The sequence below is a fragment of the Rhinoderma darwinii genome, chromosome 2 (genome assembly GCF_050947455.1).
Source record: "Rhinoderma darwinii isolate aRhiDar2 chromosome 2, aRhiDar2.hap1, whole genome shotgun sequence".
In the NCBI taxonomy this organism is placed as follows: Eukaryota; Metazoa; Chordata; class Amphibia; order Anura; family Rhinodermatidae; genus Rhinoderma; species Rhinoderma darwinii.
In genome coordinates, this window is record NC_134688.1 from 297566699 (window position 1) to 297586522 (window position 19824).

A 19824-nucleotide genomic window follows, 5' to 3' on the forward strand; every position below is an offset into this window, starting at 1 on the left:
ACAAGGCTTAGAACATAAACAGCAATTTCTCATATTTTTAAGAAAATTTCAAAAGCCTTTTTTTAAGGTACCTCTTGAGTTCTGAAGTGGCTTTGTGGGGCCTATGTATTAGAAACCCTGATAAAACACCCCATTTTAAAAACTAGACCCCTCAAAGTATTCAAAACAGCATTTAGAAAGTTTTTTAAGGGTATGTGCACACACACTAATTACGTCCGTAATTGACGGACGTATTTCGGCCGCAAGTAGTGGACCGAACACAGTGCAGGGAGCCGGGCTCCTAGCATCATACTTATGTACGATGCTAGGAGTCCCTGCCTCTCCGTGGAACTACTGTCCCGTACTGAAAACATGATTACAGTACGGGACAGTTGTCCTGCAGAGAGGCAGGGACTCCTAGCATCGTATATAACTATGATGCTAGGAGCCCGGCTCCCTGCACTGTGTTCGGTCCGGTACTTGCAGCCGAAATACGTCCGTCAATTACGGACGTAATTAGTGTGTGTGCACATACCCTAACACTTCAGGCATTTCACAGGAATTAAAGCAAAGTGGAGTTGACATTTGCAAATTTCATTTTTCTTGCTGAATTTCAATTTTATGCATTTTTTTTCTGTAACACAGAAGGTTTTATCAGAGAAACACTACTAAATATGTATTGTCCAGATTCTGCAGTTTTTAGAAATGTCCCACATGTGGCCCTACTGCGCTCGTGGACTAAAACACAAGCCCTAGAAGCAAAGAAGCACCTAGTGCATTTTGAGTCCTCTTTTTTTATTAGAATATATTTTAGGCAGCATGCCAGGTTTGAAGAGGTGTTGAGGTGCCAAAACAGTAGGAATCCCCCAATAGTGACCCCATTTTGGAAACTTCACCCCTCAAGGAATTCATTTATGGTTGTTGTTACCATTTTGACCGCACAGTTTTTTCACAGCACGTATTTGAATTGGGCTGTGAAATGAAAAAAATGTCATTTTTTCCAATAAAATGTCATTTGTGATCAAAATGTCTTATTTTCACAGGGAACAAAATACCCCATTTTGTTGCCCAATTTGTCCTTAGTGTGGCAATACCCCATTTGTGGTGATAAACTGCCGTTTGGGCCCATGGGAGGGCTCAGAAGGAAAGGAGCGCTATATGTTTGTTGGAGTCCAGATTTTGCTGGATTGGTTTTCGGGTGCCATGTCGCATTTGCAGAGCCTCAGAGGTATCAAAGCAATGGAAACCCACCAAAAGTGACCCCATTTTGGAAACTACACCCCTCAAGGAATTCATTTATGGTTGTTGTTAGCATTTTGACCACACAGTTTTTTCACAGCACCTATTTCAATTGGGCTGTGACATTAAAAAAATGACATTTTTTCCAATAAGATGTAATTTTTTATCAAAATGTATTATTTTCACAGGGAACAAAATACTAAATTTTGTTGCCCAATTTCTCCTGAGTGCAGCAATACCCCATTTGTGGCAATAAACTGCCGTTTGGGCCCATGGGAGGCCTCAGAAGGGAAGGAGCGCTGTGTGTTCTTTGGAGTCCAGATTTTGCTGGTTTGGTTTTCGGGTGCCATGTCGCATTTGCAGAGCCCCAGAGGTATCAAAGCAACGGAAACCCATCAGAAGTGACCCCATTTTGGAAACTACACCCCTCAAGGAATTCATTTATTTATTTATTTATTTTTTTCAAATCTGTGTTTTATTTTCAAAAATAAACAATACATACAGTAAGAACAAGAAAAAATAAATAAAATAATAACAAAAAAAAAATAATAACTGTGCACATGTGCAACATGGGTATTGCATATTTCTTAAGATTAATCATTTTAGACATCTGTACATTGTCTCGTAACACCTTTTTCAAAAACATGTCAGTACATATTCATACCATATTCATATCAAAACCACGCGAGGGCACATTATGAAGAGGGTAATACAGGGATACAGGGGAGGGAAGCAATGATGGGTTGTAAGGTTGTGTATTATGCAGTCCGTATTCCAGTGTACCATTTCCAATTTAATGAAAATTAGAGTCTTTGTTAGGGTAACCATTAGGGTATTCACTAGGGTATTCACTAGGAGCTCTCTTTTTTTCAGGAGAAAAATGTGTGTGTCAACATCAATGTGCACCAGTTTTGTATCTTATCCAAGGATTCCAAATGTTTGAAAATTGTGTGTGAGTGTGATCTTGCCAACTGGTCAGTTCCTCCAGATTACATATTTGGTGTACTCTATCCAGCCATTGTGCTTTGGTTGGAGGTGCCATTTGTAGCCAGCAGAGGGAGATTAAATATTTAGCCGCTGCTATTAAGTGGGTTGCTAGTTGCGTTTTGGTGGGTTTAAAGGACTGCGATGGCAGCGCCAGAGCTATGAGTTCTATGGAGAGGTGAATCTTAGAATCACAAATCCTGTTTATCTCTAGGGATACTTCTTTCCAGAATTCTGTGACCAGCGGACAATACCACCAAATGTGGGACAGTGTTCCTATCTCTCCCTGACATCGCCAGCACATTCTAGAGGGTGATAGGCCTAGATGGTACAAGCGTTCCGGCGTCCTGTACCACCTTGTTAGCAATTTATAATGGTTCTCCTGGAGTTTGACACACCTAGAGAACCCATGCGAGTTTCTCAGAATCCATTTCTGCTCCTGATCTGTGAATTTCTTGTTTAATTCCATTTCCCAGGACAATATAAAAGTGGGGGTGTCAGGTGAGTCCATATTCAGCAGTATCGGATATAATTTAGATAGTTTGCATTTCGTCACTGACTTAGTGAGGAGTATTTTCTCTAAGTCACCTAGGTCCCTGCTGCTTTTGTGAGAAGAGAGGAATTTTGTGCAAATATGTTGTATGTGGGTCAGTTGGAGGAAGTTGAGTGAGTTTGGCGATACCATTGATCTAATTTTAGCCGGTGAGGGGACCGTGTTGGTTTCTAATAAATCTGAAATGGTGATTTCACGTAGTAATCCCCATACATCCTCTGGTGGGGGGTCTCCATGTTCTATAGTGTAAGGCACCAGGGAGGCAGGCATAATCGGCGAGGATGTCAAGGGGGGTGTGCTCCTAGTTCTGTGTGTTCTCCAAACCGAGAGTGTTCCCTTCAGCAATGGGTTACTAAGTGATTTTAAATCCCCTTGACCCGCTAGCCACAACACTCGCATAGATTCCCTTTCCAAAGGTGCTGTCTCAGGCGCTACACACCATGCCATCTCTCCAGGCGAGACCAGGTCTAACCATCTCTGCAGATGAATTGCCCTATAATACACCTCCACGTCAGGTAGACTCAAGCCACCTCTATTTTTCTTTTGCGACAATAATTTGTAAGACAAGCGGGGCCTGCGTTGGTTCCATAGGAAGGAGGAAAACATACGCCTTACTAGTGTAAAGAAAGACTTAGGCAAGTATATAGGTACCATGGTCATTACATACAAGAGTATGGGGAGTATGTACATCTGTAAGAGGTTTTTCCGTCCCATCCATGAGAGGAAGGGAATGTGATAAGCAGTGAGTTGCGTGGATAATTTCTTTAACATCGGTTGGTAGTTAAGCTTATATAGATCTTGCAGTTGACTTGGAATTTGGATACCTAGATATGTGATATGGTGGGAAGGCCATAGGAAGCGTGAGTCTCGTTGCAGTTCTAGTGCCAGAGAGGGTTTAAGGGAGATGTTGAGTATTTCAGATTTGTTGTAATTAATCTTGAAATTGGAGACCCCCCCCATACTCTGCAAAGATATGTTGTAGCCGTGGCAGCGCTTGTTGCGGGTTAGTGACCATAAGTAGAATGTCATCTGCAAAAGCCGCCACTAAATGTGTATGGTTGCCTATTTTTATCCCTCTTATGAGAGAGTCTGATCTAATTTTTTGCAGCAGGGTCTCCAAGGTCAAGACAAAGAGAGTGGGGGACAGCGGGCATCCCTGTCTAGTCCCATTCGTGATAGAGAAGGACGGAGATAAGACTCCATTGACCCGTACCCTTGCATGTGGTTCTGTATAAAGTGAGAAAATTGCCGTTATGAATTGAGGTGGAAATATAAATTTTGCTAGCACATGTTTCATGAAATCCCAGGCCACCCTGTCGAACGCTTTCTCAGCATCAGTACCCAAAAGTATCAAAGGCAGTTTAGAATGTTTGGTGTAGTGTATCAAATTTATCAGTCTCATTGCATTATGTCTTCCCTCTCTTCCCTTCACAAACCCCATCTGGTCAGGACTAACAAGTTTGGGTAACAGAGCCCTCACACGCAACGCCAAGAGTTTGGCCCATATCTTCAGGTCGACATTCAATAGGGATATCGGCCTGTAGCTAGTACATAGGGAGACATCCTTCCCCTCCTTCGGTATAATAGTTATGAATGCTTCCAAGGAATGTCTTGAAAAGGGGGTGCCTTCTAAAAGTGCGTTACACATGTGAGTTAGGTGTGGCAGCAAGAGGTCTAGAAATTTTTTGTAGTAGATGAGAGGGAAGCCGTCCGGTCCCGGACTTTTGCCTGGTGGAAAGGAGGAGATTACATTCCTCACTTCCTCTACCGTAACAGGGCGTAGGAGTGTGTCGGCCTCTTCAGTAGAAAGAGTAGGTAGCTGCAGAGATCCCATGAAATTTAGTATTCGTGCCCCCTCCTGATCAGGTTGATCAGGTGGGGGTCTATGTTCCATCCTCCTTGATATTATAAAGGGAGGAGTAGAAGGACCTAAATTCTTTGGCTATATCGGACGTGGAGGTGTGTATTACTCCATCTTCTCCCCTGATTTTTGTAATAAAAGATTTTTCTTTTCGTTTTTTAATGAGAGCCGTCATGAGTCTACCTCCTTTGTCTCCATGTGCATATATTTTCTGTCTATAGTGCATCAAGTTTTTGGCAAGTTTCCGGTTGAGTAAATCTTTTAGTTGCACTCTCAGAGTATGCAATTCCATCTGAGTGCCCTGGGCTGCTGATTTTTTGTGAATTTTTTCCAGTGCAGCAATTCTGGTCAATAAGGAGCTAATTTGTTTTGATCTTTCTTTTTTGACCCTAGAGCCCATGGAGATTAAGAGACCCCTCATGTAGGCTTTGTGAGCTTCCCATATATATGTAGCTTTGACATCCGGAGATGTGTTAGTATCTAAATAAAATTTCAATTGTTCTGTTAAGTAGGATACATGTGTTTCTCCATCTAGGAGAGTGTCGTTTAGCCGCCATGACCATTCTCTAATGGGTATACCCGCTAGAGGCAAAGTTACGCTAACTGGTGAGTGATCTGAAACCGTCATTGGACCTATCTGGGCTGATTTTAGAGCTGGAATTAAACTCTCATGAATGAAAAGATGGTCGAGTCTCTGGTGAGACCTATGCGATAAAGAGTAAAATGTAAAGTCTCGAGTCGAGGGGTGCAACGTTCTCCAGGCATCTATCAACTGAAGGCCCTGAAATTTCCTCTTAATTCTCCCCAGTGCAGCAAACGTTAAAGCAGATCTGTTAGTAGAGGAGTCCTGGAGAGGGTTTAAAGTAACATTCAGGTCCCCACCTAGAATTATAGGTCCTTCCGCAAAAACAGTTAGAGTGTCTAATATCTTATCATACCATCCCGTCTGTGATTTATTCGGAGCGTATAAATTTGCAAATGTGTACATAGAGTTACATATATATCCCTTTAAGAACAATGCTCTGCCATCAGCAGTATTGTGTTGTGCTGCTAATGTAAATGGAAGGTCTTTATGAAACGCAATAGATACCCCTCTTGCTGCTGAGCTATTTGATCCAGAATGGTACCACTTATTAAAATACTGTGTTGGTAATCTAGGTATCTTTCCCTCTTTAAAATGGGTTTCTTGTAAGAAAACTATAGAAGCTTTCTCCCTTTTAAGTAGCGTCAAGACCTGATTTCGTTTGTTAGGGGAGTTCAGGCCCCTAACGTTATAGGTGAGTATGTTAGTTACAGCCATGAAGTGTTAGTGTGTCATGGCACCCTAGTGAACCTTGATAACCTTTCACCTATCTTGTAGGGTTCGGGGTGGGAGGTAGAAGTAACATAGGGGACATATAAACAAGGAAAACATCTAGTCAACAATGAAAGGAGGTGCAGCCAGAGACCAAGGATTAATCCCCCTTGGGGGAGTACCTGACCCTTAGGCCCTGGGGCCTCCAAATGTACATATCTCGTAGAAGGCATAGCACCAAGTATCATAATGCAACACAAATCCCGTATAACATTAAAGGTGCCATGTCTCTTCCTAGAGTCGGGGGTAACGAGAATCATCAATCCTGAACCGATACCTGGTCCAGGACCACTACAGCAACATACATATTCTCAGTATTACTTTATAAGGCACTATGCAATAAAAGGAAAATATAAACATATCGCATCGCATTACATTAAGGGAACTCTATATACCAGTTATGACATACTCACTGTTCCCATGCCTAATGTACAGAGAGCAAATAGCTTATATCAGGTCCATGTGGGGCAGGAATGGAAGTCCATATTCAGGCGATGTCTCCGTCTTCATTTCTCCCTTGCCCCTTCTTAGGTCTGGGTGATCTCGTCTTTCCGGCTGTTGCCCACGGTGTTATCTGTGGTAGGTTCGGCAAATGAAGGTCCGTGTGAGCCGGCATCCAGGAAGGTATCTCTATAGGAGCAATTCCCAGCTTGTCCCAAGCTTCTTGTAAGTCCTCTGGCGTGTGAATGATGAGTCGCTTACCATTTTTCAGTATGGCTAAGCCAAAGGGGTACATCCAATTATATGTGAGTCGCATGTCCTGCAATTTTAGAAGAAGAGGTCGCATCATTCTGCGTTTTGCTAGTGTAGATGCTGCGATGTCTTGATAGAGCTGGATTTTCGCGCCATCTAGCACCACGTCTGCCCGTGTTCTGTTTGCCTGTAAAATGGCAGAGGCATGCACAAAGCTCAGTAAACCACATATCACATCTCTTGGTGGTTCCGCCGCTCTCGGTATAGGGCGGAGTGCCCTGTGGATCCGTTCAATTACAATTGTGGAAGCACGTTCCTGCCCCAACAGCTCTGCAAATATTTTCTTGGCCATTGCCTGAAGTGCCTCTGAAGCCACTGATTCGGGTATGCCTTTGAATCTCACATTTTTTCTCCTACTCCTGTTTTCTTGATCCTCCGGAAGCGTCATCACTTTATTAAGTTGAGCTTCTTGATGTTGTATTTTATGTCCTAGTGAGTCACAGAAGCTGACCGAGTCTGTGACCACAGTTTCTAGGTGTTCCACCCGATTTCCAATATGGCGGACGTCCGCCTTGATATCAGCCAGCTCCTTCATCATGGGCGTTAAAGCTTGTAGAATAGTTTTCTTTAAGTATTGTCTTGATATCGGAGCCCTCTCCTGGCGTGAGGAGGAGGAGGCAGTGACGGATTCCCTGTCACTGTCGTCGTCTGAATCGTCTTCTTGTCTGGGCTCTATGGCCGCGGGCGGCGCCTTTTTGGTTTTCTGGGCCGGCTTCATTCTTAAGAATTTGTCTAAATCTGCTTGTCCTTTGGGAGTTTTCTGCGTCCCTGGATGCTCTCTGCTATCAGGCTTGCCGATTTTTACCATTTTCTAAGTCGTGCCTCGTTGTCTCAGTGGTCCCGGACCATGTGTGTGAGGAGCTGAAAGATTATGCTGCCATCACTCTCCGCGGTCAGGCTCCGCCCTCAAGGAATTCATTTATGGGTGTTGTGACCATTTTGACCCCATAGTTTTTTCACAGAACTTATTTGAATTGGGCTGGGAATGAAAACAAAATTATTTTTTTCAAATAATATGTAGTTTTATTTTCACAAGAAACAAAATACCCCATTCTGTTGCGCAATTTGTTCTGAGTGCCGCAATACCCCATTTGTTGTGATAAACTGCCGTTTGGGCCCATGGGAGGGCTCAGAAGGAAAGGACCACCATTTGGCCTACTGGGGATTTTCTAGTGCGAAGTCATGTATGCAGAAGCACCTGAGGTACCAGTACAGTTGAAACCCGCAAGAAGTGACCCCGTTTTAATAACTACACCCCTAAGGCATTCATCTAGAGGTGTAGTGAGCATTTTGACCAGAGACCTACACCCCATAAACTGTAATGTGGGTTCTCCCGGGTATGGCAATACCCTACATGTGGCTGTTATCAGCTGCCTGGACACACAGCAGGGCTCAGAGGGGAAAGACGAGGGGGGATAAGCTGTGCGGAGTGCATCAGGGTAAGTAAAATTGGGGTAAATTATAAACCAAGGGATGTATGATAAATTTTAAAACTGACTTTCATACAGAGCTCTGGTTATTCGGGACACGTGTCACATTGATATATTGTGTCATCCCTTATAGCAGACTTTGCACCTCTTTTGACTTTTTCCCTTCTTGCCAGTTTGGGGAACTTCTCCTGGAAAGTGTTGCCGCCTTGGTACGATGCATGTGGCCCCGCTTCCAGAAGTCATGAGTGCCCCCCCCTTCTTGGTCCCTAAAGATTAGGTTCTTGATAATCACCTCTTGAAATTCCAGGAAAGTTCCCGTCTGGCCTGCACATCGACGTAGCACGTACGCATTGTACAAAGCCATCTGTATGATGTGCACGGCCAGCTTCTTATACCACACCGCATGGCGCTGTAGGGCTTCAGGATTTGATCTGACAAGTCCACACCTCCCATGTACCTATTGTAGTCCAGGATGCAGTCTGGTTTGGGGGTGGCCTTTCCTTCATATAGCCTAAACCTGTAGGTATACCCTGATGCACTCTCGCAGCTTATACATCTTCACGCCATACCTTGCCCTCTTACCCGGCAGGTACTCCCGGAATTGAACCCTCCCTTTAAAATGTACCAGGGACTCATCAATAGAAATACACTTCTCGGGGGTGAATGCTTGGGAAAACCGGGCACTGGAACGGTCTAATAGGGGTCTCCGTTTATACAAACGGTCAAAACTGGGGTCATCTCGGGGTGGGCACGGCTCATTATCAGTATAATGTAAGAAGCTAAGTATTGCCTCATTTATTAATTTTTTTAGGTTCCAGTTCAGTTCTGAAGTTGCTTTGAGGGGCCCATATATTAGAAACCCCTATCAAATACGCCATTTTAGAAACTAGACCCCTCAAAGTATTCACAACAGCATTTAGAAAGTTTATGAACCCTTTAGGTGTTTCACAGAAATTTAGAGCAAAGTAGAGGTGAAATTTACATATTTTTTTTGTCAGAAAATCCTCTTTATACCATTTTTTTTATAACACAAAAGGATTTATCACAGAAACGCAACTTAATACGTATTGCCCAGATTCTGCAGTTTTGAGAAATATCCCACATGTGGCCCTCGTGCGGTAATGGACTGAAGCACCGGCCTCCGAAGCAAAGGAGCACCTAGTGGATTTTAATGCCTCTTTTTTATTAGGCACCATGTCCGGTTTGAAGAGGTCTTGTGGTGCCAAAACATTGGGAACCCCCCAAAAGTGACCCCAATTTGGAAACTAGACCCCTTGAGGAATGCATTGTAGTTTTCATGGGGTGCATGCGGCTTTTTGATCAGTTTTTATTCTATTTTTAGGTGGCGTGGTAACTAAAAAACAGCAATTCTACTATTGTTTTTTTATTCTGTTTTTTTTTACTGCGTGCACCGTGCGCTATAAATGACATATTCACTTTATTCTGCGGGGCGATACGATTACGTCGATACCAGATGTTTATAGTTTTTTTTTATGTCTTATGGCGTTTGCACAATAAAATACGTTTTGTAAACAATCATTCACTTTTTGTGTTACCTTATTCTAAGAGCCATAACGTTTTTATTTTTCAATCAATAAAGCCGTGCGAGGACTTACTTTTTGCGTAACGAACTGTAGTTTCGATCAGTACCATTTTTCGGTACATGCGACTTTTTGATCTCTTTTTATTCCATTTTTTGGGAGGTGAAGTGACCAAACAATTGTGATTGTGGTTCGGTTTATTATTATTTTCTTTTACGGCGTTCACCGTGCGGGATAAATAACGAAATAATTTTGTGGTTCAGGCCGTTACGGACGCGGCGATACCGATTATGTATAGTTTATTTGTTTGTTTATATATTTTTATTAATAATAAATGACTGATAAGGGAAAAAGGGGGATTTTTACTTTTAATACTTTTAAAACTTTTATTTTCTTATTTTTACACATCTTTTTGTAACTTTTTTTTTACTGTATTACTTTGTCCCACTAGGGGACTTGAGGGCAGGAGGCCCTGATCGCTATTCTAATACACTGCACTACATGCGTAGTGCAGTGTATTAGAACTGTCAGCTACTCACTGACAGCAAGCATAGTGGGTCCTGACGTTGTCAGGACCCACTAGGCTTCCGTCTATGGCATTGCCGGACGCCATTGTTTGGTGTCCGGTTGTCATAGTCACCATCGCCGGCCGCTATCGCGTAGCAGGCCGGCGATGGCAGCTTAACCCCTAAAAAGCCGCGATCTCTATAGAACGCGGCTTTTAAGGGGTTAATCAGCGGGGACACAGCGATCGGTCCCCGCTGTAGGAGCTGTGACAGCTGCTGAACAAGACAGCAGCTGTCACAGCTCCTGTATGTGTCGGGAGGACGGCCGAAACGGCCGTTACTCCCGAGACGTACTATTAGGTCATGGAGCGCGAACGATACAGCTGCCATGACGTAATAATAGTACGTCCAGGAGCGGGAAGGGGTTAATGATATAGAGGATGGCATTAAGCGTATGGTTTCTATTTTTGCAGGTGACACCAAGCTATGTAGCATAGTTCAGTCTATGGAAGATGTTCGGAAATTGCAAGCTAATTTGAACACACTAAGGGTATGTTCACACGGCCTATTTTCGACCGTTTTTCGGGCCGTAAACGCTTGAAAAATGGCCGAAAAATCGGAAGCAGAACGCCTCCAAACTTCTACCCATTTAGTGCAATGGGAAAAACGGCGATCTGTTCCGATGGGCCATTTTTTTACGCGGCCGTTTTGAAAAAATAGGATGCCCTGGAGATGGAAAAAATACAAAGAAGAGCAACGAAGCTAATAAGGGGCATGGAGAATCTAAGTTATGAGGAAAGCTTAAAAGAATGAAACCTATTTAGCCTTGAAAAGAGATGACTAAGGGGGGACATGATTAACTTATATAAATATATGAATGGCACATACAAAAAATATGGTGAAATCCTGTTCCATCTTTACCGTGAGAACTGTGAATCTATGGAATAGCCTACCGCAGGAGCTGGTCACAGCAGGGACAGTAGATGGCTTTATAAAAGGCTTAGATAATTTCCTAGAACAAAAAAATATTAGCTCCTATGTCAATGTGTAGAATTCTAGTTTGAATGTCCATCCAGTCGGATTAAACCTTCCTCTCGATCAAGAGGGGGGAAAAAAAGTTCTATAATTTCTCCAATCCCTTGGTTGAACTTGATGGACGTATGTCTTTTTTTGACCGTACTAACTATGTAACTATGTACAATGTAATAGTTAGTAGTGGTCCCCAATCTCTTCAAATTATAACCTACAATGGGAGCCTACCTCAAATATTCCAAGTAGATGAGCATTTATGCATCAGGCTATTAAGGAGTTCTGCAAACACTGCTGAAAAGGTTTATGTAGCAATATAAAGCATTGCTGAGGTATCCTAGACATCTCTCCTAATACATTCTGTTGGCGATAAAGACCGGAAAAGGAAATTAAAAGGAGCAGAGAGCTATAGATTGCAGAAGTAGAATAAAGCTAGTTTTTATGTATTTGCGAGGAGTATATGAGCTAAGAAATGTATGTTTTGTCAATTCCACATTTGAAGAGAATCAGTCACCCTTTCTGACATGTCTATTTTTAGTAAATACTTGTATTCTCCATGAAAAAAACCATTCTGAAACATATTTTCTTAGAACTCTGCATTGTGCTGTTCCTCTGTTATTCCTCCTAGAAATGTATGAAAAAATTTACAATTGGGCGTTACCATTCCCCTTATTAAAGGGGTGTGTCCCCCACAGTCTTTACACTCAGCACTTTTTCGAGGAATGGATTTATGCAGAAATTGAGCAATGAGTACTTCATTATGAAAGTGTTTTTTAATGTATTTATTGTAGGGTATTTCAACTAAGTTGTGTTGTAGATAACGGTTTGTTGCTGTGAATATCCAAAACCGGGGATGTTTATAAAAAGGTGTATGCAATTCTTTGCACCCTTTTTTTTATATTAATGAACATATTTGCTCCATTTTTCTTGTGTTTACCGATGGCACCGAATTTTTGTTTTTCCCCTTACACCGACCCTTCAGAGAGTCTTACTTATCTTTTTAAAACTGTGCCCCTCACTTTTATTAACATCAGTAAGAGCTTTCTTTTCATTAATGGAAAGTGCTGATTGGATAGCATGGCTGTCAGTTACTTAAAGAAACACTCGAAGAAAAACTGATATATATTGGGGCAGAATTATTATGTAAAATGCGGCAGAATTCTGGCGTACATGCTATGTGCCATGTTTATTAACTGTTTTAGACACTTTTTTTGTGCCTAGCTTGACGAGAGCGCCATGAACTAGCAGAAAGGGGTGGGGCTTGAAATGCACCACCTTGCGCCTACATTTTCGCAAACAAAACTGCCATAAGCTAAGCCAACCAAGAGGTGGTATAGCAGGCAGGGCTGCTGATTTGCTACAAACCACTAAGATGCAGCGATCGCTTTTGAGCTAGCGCCGGTTCCTGCCGTTACAGCTTCTGAGCCAGCGCCATCTTGCCGATGGCACTGGAAGCACTTTAGGCCCCGCCGCCGAGCGGGGGATAAGAGGATTCCGTTGCTGGCAGACCGGGAGGCCAGTAGTAGGCCTCCGGTTGCCATTGCAGCCACCGGCAACCCAGCGATCACGTTGCTGGGGTGCCAGTGGCTAAAAAACCCTCACGTGCTGCCATCTTTATTGAACGCAGCATCTGAGCGGTTAATCGGCCGGATCAGAGGCTAGCTCCGGTCCTGGCCGTTACATCAGGGTGCCAGCTGTAACATACAGCTGGCACCCGGCGGTGATGGTGCAGGCTCCATAGGACTCCATTAGCCCAACAGTGGCCAAAAGAGTGTCCTTTTGGCCTCTGTCAGGCTGATATACGTCGGTTTACCTTTTTTTTGGATGATGGAATAACGTAGTATACTATGCTATCCTGTCCTGAGGAATCCTGCCAAAAAGAAACATGTTTAACGCACAATATATGTTTGTTTTTTTTAACATGGAAGTTTATGTGTGACTGATGGCACTGTATGGCATCTGTCAATGGTATACGTTAAATGTATACCTCAGGTAGTTTTTCCGGGGCCGGAATGCCTAGCAAGAGCATCAGATTGGTCCTGGGTGCTTGGCCTGGGGATTCCTGCCCTGTGGAAGCCCATGACGTCATTTTCCATGTATCGACCGTTCTGTCAGGGGCTTCAACTCGTTGGATGCTCTTGCTGGGCATTCTGTAGTTTTTAGAGCCCCTGACAGCACTGTCCGATGCTCTGGCTGAGAATTCCGGCATCTTAGAGCTTCTGACGTCAATGGACATATATGGACAGTGACGTCAGGAGCTTTCCCAAGACAGGAGTCCCCGACCAGAGCGCTAGTGATGCTTTGGTCAGGGACTCTATAGTTAAAGCCTTTGACAGCACTGTCTATATATGGACAGTGATGTCAGGTGCTTCCCCGGGCTCAGCGCTTAAAGTAGCATTGTGCCTGGGTAGTTCGGGTGACATATCCCACTGTGTTACTTTACAGTGGGATATGTTGGTGTCTTCCTTTGGAGGTATATGTCGGGACTACTCCCGAAGTATACCTCCGACGGAAGGAAAAAACATGATGTGACCATGCCCTAAGCTGCTCTCTATATAATGCACAGCACACTGTGGGGTTTATCTATGCTACTGTGTATACAATACAGGATAATGGTGATATTTTTAGTGAGGTAAGGGGCAAGGCTTGATTCATACCAATGGTCGGGTTCCCATTGTTCTGCTCCGTCATAAAAAGCTGCGATTACCAAAATCGCAGCAAAACCACAGCACTGTTGCAGCGATTTTGTGGGATTTATTCTTTTTACTATGAAATCGCAGCAAAAACGCGGCGGTTTTGTCACAAATTCCGTAAATGGAGGCAAAATTACTGGGTAATTGCGGCAAAATGCTGCATTTTGTGCAGAATAGATCTAGAGGATCTTCTTGCACTCAGACTTTTTCTGCAGTGGCCACAGTGGGGGAGAGGAATCTGACTGACACATACAGGTCTGTGCTGATGGCTGAAGAATGTGTGTCTAGTTTTCTGGTGTAGAAATGAGAGCTTCCAGGCTATAAAGTCATGTCGACTAGCCCCCCCCCCCCCCCCCCCACTCCAGTTACAGTACACTGTGTACTGCACATGCCATAGAGTATGGGCAGTTCACAGTTGAAACCGCTTTAGCATTGAAGATGAGGTTGTCTGTCGACCCTATTTCCCTTGTCCTGTGTATGTGTCGTGCAGAGGCACACTACACAGATGCAATTACAGATGGCAGCCCCCTGCAGAACAAAAACGTATTAACAAAACAAATAATTCAATTTATAATAGTTGTAAAAATATTTTCTTAAAGCAAAAATTTTTTTTTTTAAACTATATATTTTTTTGTTACAGGTATGATGGTAATTCTCTACTAAACAGTGTTGAATGCTATGATCCTGTCATTGACAGTTGGGATGTAGTTACCTCCATGGCAACACAACGCTGCGATGCTGGAGTGTGTGTTCTTCGGGAAAAATGAAAACAAAGACTGTAATACTGGAACGGAATTGTCCTGCGGATCTATACTTTGTGGGAAAATGTGAATACTGACTTTCACTAAAATATGAAAACACACGCCTACCGACCACTGGAGCTTAGTGAAACTGACAAAGACCAAGGTCATTCCAAACTGTGAAACAAAAGGTGCCTCATCATTGTGCCACGACAGCCGCTTGGTTGTGGGACTTTCGTTATCAAACTACATTTAAGTAGAGTAACAGAAAAAACAAATATTTAAAGCAAAACTTTTTGTGGATGACGCATTGCAGGAGACGGTTGTGTTGGAGGTTCGGACATGTACTATCCTGTGCCAAGCGAATGCCATTTACCACAAACATGCACAAATTTGCACTAAAATGAATCCTATTTTGTAAATATAAAGTGAACTGTCTAATGCTGTAATAATGCAAGGGCACTCTAGCCCCCATCTGTTATTCTGCAAGTTAACAGCAACATGTTGATATATAATCCCCTATTCTTATTTATAGTGAAATTCACTTTCTAAAACATTCAACCTTCTTGCTGATTGTAGGTAAGTAATGGCAGATTTTTGGATATTTAAAGTTGTCATTGAATTTGAGCAAATTGCTGAAATTCTTGTCATTAAATGGCTTACAAAACTCCTCCTTTATGGTCTTTGTACATTTGATTTAGGGTATGTTTACATAAGTTTTATCTATGGTGTTTTTTGCCGCGGTTGCAGTAATTGCAACGAAGCCTTGCCGTTTTTTCAAAACCACCTTGTTTTTGGCGCAAAAAACACCCATTTCTTTGGTCTGTTGCCATACTTGGCTTTCGGGCCAAAGAAATATTTGCAATGGAATTGATGACCGATCCCTTTGTATTCAGTATCCTATTTGGAATTGTTGTGACAAAGAAAAGTCAGCTGCCGGCATTCATTTTGGTGCTGTGATGTTCATTCAGTACATTAGACAAAGTACTTTTGTTTTGTTTTTTTGTTTTTTTATTATTATTATTCATACAATAACCCCTTCCCGCAACAATTATTTTTCGTTTTTTCATTTTTGTTTTTTCCTCCTCACCTTTGAAAACCCTTAACTTAAATATAGCCATATGAGGCCTTTTTTTATTTTTTTTGTAGAACAAGTTGTAGTTTTTCACTGCACTATTTGTTTTACCATATAATCTACCGGGAAACTGGAAAACATGTAGCTGTGGGGTGGACTGGGAAAAAAACTGTAATTCCTTCTTTGCATTTTGGGATTTTATTTTTACGGCGTTCACCGTGAGGTAAAACCATGTTAATTTTTATTTTTCTGGTATATAAGACTTTTTGATCACGTTTTTTTTATTACATTATTTTGTGGACGACAATATGACCAAAGAAATGTGATCCTAACTGTTCTTTTTTTTTTTTTGCGTCGCTCACTGGGTCGGTTAAATTATGTTATATTGTAATAGTTCAGGCTTTTACAGATGTGGCAGTAATGCTTATTTATTTATTTTTTACATTGCTTTTAGATAAAAATGGGAAAAGGTTTTTTCTTTCAATATTTTTTTGTATATATTGTTTTAACTGTTCTTTACTTTTTTTTTAATAGACCCCCTAGGGGACTTGAACTAGCGATCGCTGGATCACTTGCACAATATACTGCAATACTTATGTATTGCAGTATACTGTGTTTTTTACCGGCTCCTATGAAGCCTCTGGGCTTAATAGGAGCACAAAGATCGCAAACCTGGGGTTTTATTATGCCCTCAGGCTGCCATGACAATCAATGGCACCCTGCTATTGTGGCAGGGGGCGATTGGACTTCAGGGGATGCCGCCCCCGTTTTTAATAGCGTAGATCCGCAGGCGCTATTGACCGCAGCATCCAAGGTGTTAAACGAGCGGGATCCCGTTTCATACAGCCAGCGCTCAACTTATGACGCATGAGCCCGCTCCATACACCCCCCCCCCTTTTCCTGACCTTTGTTGTGTATATACAGTGGATATAAAAAGTCTACACGCCACTGTTAAAATGGCTGTTTTTGTCATGTTACAAAGTCAGTACAAGATGAATCATTTCAGAACTTTTTTCACCCTTAATGTGACCCATAATCTGTAAAATTCCATTGAAAACAAACTGAAATCATTTAGGGGGGAAAAATAAAATAAAATAATGTGGTTGCATAAGTGTGAAGACCCTCTTATAATTGGGGATATTGTTGTGTTCAGAATTAGCCAATCACATTCAAACCCATGTTAAATAGTAAGTACACAGCTGCCATTGTTTAAAATGATCATGAGTAACCCCATATAAAGTTCAGCTGTTCTATTAGGATTTTCATGACATTTTCTTTGTTGCATGTGACAGCAAAAGCCATGGTCCGTAAACCGCTTACAACACATCAATGGGATCTGATTGTTGGAAGGCATCAGTCAGGAGAAGGGTTCCAAAGAATTTCCAAGACATTAGATTTAGCATGGAACACAGTGAAGACAGTCATCAAGAAGTGGATTACGTTTGGCACAACAGTGACATTACCAAGAACTGGACATATTCCTCCAAAACCTGATGTAATGACGAGATGAAAATTGGTCCGGGAGGCTACCAAGTGGCCCACAGCAACATTAAAGGAGCTGCAGGACTTTCTGGCAGGTACTAGTTGTGTAGTGCATGTGACAACAATCTCCCGTTTTCTTCATATGTCTGGGCTGTGGGGTAGGGTGGCAAGGCAGAAGCAGTTTCTAACAAAGAAAAACATCCAAGCCTGGTTATGTTTTGCAAAGACATTAAGTCTGCCAAAACCACGTGCGAAAACGTGTTATGGTCTGATGAGTCCAAGGTGGAACTTTTTGGCCATAATTCCAAAAGGTATGTTTGTCGCAAAGCCAACACTGCACATCACCAAAAGAACACCATACCCACAGTGAAGCATGATGGAGGCAGCATTATGCTTTGGGGCTGTTTTTCTGCCAATGGAACTGGGGCTTTAGTCAAAGTGGAGGGAATTCTGAACAGTTCCAAATATCAGTCAGTATTGGCACAAAACCTGCAGGCCTCTACTAAAAAGCTGAAGATGAAGAGGCTTGCAGCACGACCACGACCCAAAGCATACCGCCAAATCAACAAAAGAATGGCTTCACCAGAAAAAGATCAAAGTTTTGGAATGGCCCAGCCAGAGCCCAGACCTGAATCCCATTGAAAATCTGTGGGGTGACCTGAAGAGGGCTGTACACAGGAGATGCCCTCGCAGTCTGACAGATTTGGAGCTCTTTTACAAGGAAGAGTGGGCAACAATTGCCAAGTCAAGATGTGCCATGCTGATAGACTTCTACCCAAAAAGACTGAATGCTGTCATAAAGTCAAAGGGTAATTCAACAAACTATTCGCAATTTGTGCATATTTATGCAATTATTTTTGTTCTTTATTTTTATTTTTCCACCCTCAAAGATTTGTTTGTTTTTCAATGGAATTGTACCGATTATGGGTCACATTAAATGTGGGAAAAGTTCTGAAATGATTCATCTTGTACTTACTGTGTAACATTACAAAAACCTGGCATTTTAACAGGGGTGTGTAGACTTTTTATAGCCACTGTATAAAGGCGGATGTCAGGAAGAGGTTAAACCTCTGCCACTCAGCTTACTTTAACCCCTATCCGCACGATTCAGTAACTAAGTCATCGTGGGAAGTTACTTCCCGCATGAGGACGTACAGTTACTGAGTCATTCTCGATCGCCACATTTAAGGGGTTTGTAGCACATGGGCGCCCCCCACAATGTGATTGCGGGGGGGGGGTGCTGATGGTTGGCATGGTATCCGGAGGCCAGACAACGTACGGGTCTGCCATGTACGGAAGCCCATGAGGACCAGCCACTAGCTGGACTTTATAGGCTTCCTGCCAGAGTGAATGTCAGCGTCACACTGACCGTTATAATACATTACAGTACGTAGTTAGTGTAATGTATTATAGCAGCGATCAGTGCTGCAGGCCTTCAAGTCCCCTAGTGGGGCCAAAAAAACGGGCAATAAATATTAAGATGCGTTTCTCTGGTAAAACTTTGTGTTACAGAAAAAAAAGAATTTTGGCAAAAAAAAATGACATTTGTAAATCTCACCTCTACTTTAATTCCTGTGAAACCCCTAAAAGGATAAGAAAATTTCTGAATTCTGTTTTGAATACTTTAAGGGGTGCAGTTTGTAAAATAGGGGGGCTGATTTATGGAGATTTTTTATTGTATAAGGCCCTCAAAGCCACTTCAGAACTGAATTGGTCCCTGAAAAAATAACCTTTTGAAATTTTCTTGAAAATGTGAGAAATTGCTGCTAAAGTTCTAAGCCTTGTAAAGTCCTAGAAAAGTAAAAGGACATTCAGAAAACGATGCAAACATAAAAGTAGACCTATGGGGAAAAGCACTAAAACTACTAACTATTTTGTGTGGTATTACTATCTGTTTTACAAACATTTAAATTTAGAAAAATGCTAATTTTTGCAAATTTTCCGTACATTTTGGTGTTTTTCACAATTGAATATTGAATTTTATTTTTTCACTAACAAATTACAATGTCACGAGAAAACAATTTCAGAATAGCTTGGATAGGTAAAAGCATTCCAAAGTTAGTACCACATGAAGTAACGTGTCAGATTTGAACAAATCTGCTGTGTCCACAAGGCCAAAACAGGCTGTGTCCTAAAGGGGTTAAAGGTATATGGTACTTGTGGTTGTTAAAGTGACTGTCCAGGCATGCGCTCAAATGTAATTCAGCACTTATCAGTGATTCTTACTTACTATATATTTCCTCAGAATTTCCTCAGTTCTTGCTGCATGGTTACTTTTTAGCTCGGCTCTAATAAGGTACAGCTGTGATCTGTGACTACAGCTTCGCTACAGTACCTACAGGGTGTCTCTAATTTACCTCCTGTCTCCTCACTGGTTCAGGCTGCTGCTCTCTCCCTCTCCACTGCAGATCTGTCTTCCAGATTGTCTGCTGTGTATAAACACAGGCTCACAGGAAGTCAGGGCGTAGAGAGCTATTTTATATTAGGTCTTGTTCACACTGCGCTCCAAAAAACCGACATGTAAACGCGTGAAAAACGCTAGTGTTTTTGCAAAGCGCTTTTTAAAGTACAGGCGGTTTTTGCTACGTTTTTTTGGCCAGTAATT

General features: G+C 42.2%; 1 protein-coding gene across 5 annotated transcripts in view; it reads left to right on the forward strand.

Annotated features, from left to right (window-relative positions):
* KLHL12 (kelch like family member 12) overlaps positions 1-18133 on the forward strand; it is a 102569-nt gene extending 84436 nt beyond the window's left edge. For 4 of the 5 annotated variants that reach the window (XM_075850594.1, XM_075850596.1, XM_075850597.1 and 1 more), the window contains one exon: positions 14563-15316. In XM_075850594.1, the coding sequence (XP_075706709.1) occupies positions 14563-14689 (127 nt within the window). In that variant the 3' untranslated portion in view covers positions 14690-15316. Of the gene's footprint in view, positions 1-14562; positions 15317-17029 lie in introns of those variants that run through there. The other variant, XR_012881033.1, reaches the window with a different exon arrangement.
* The last annotated feature ends 1691 nt before the right edge of the window (positions 18134-19824 follow it).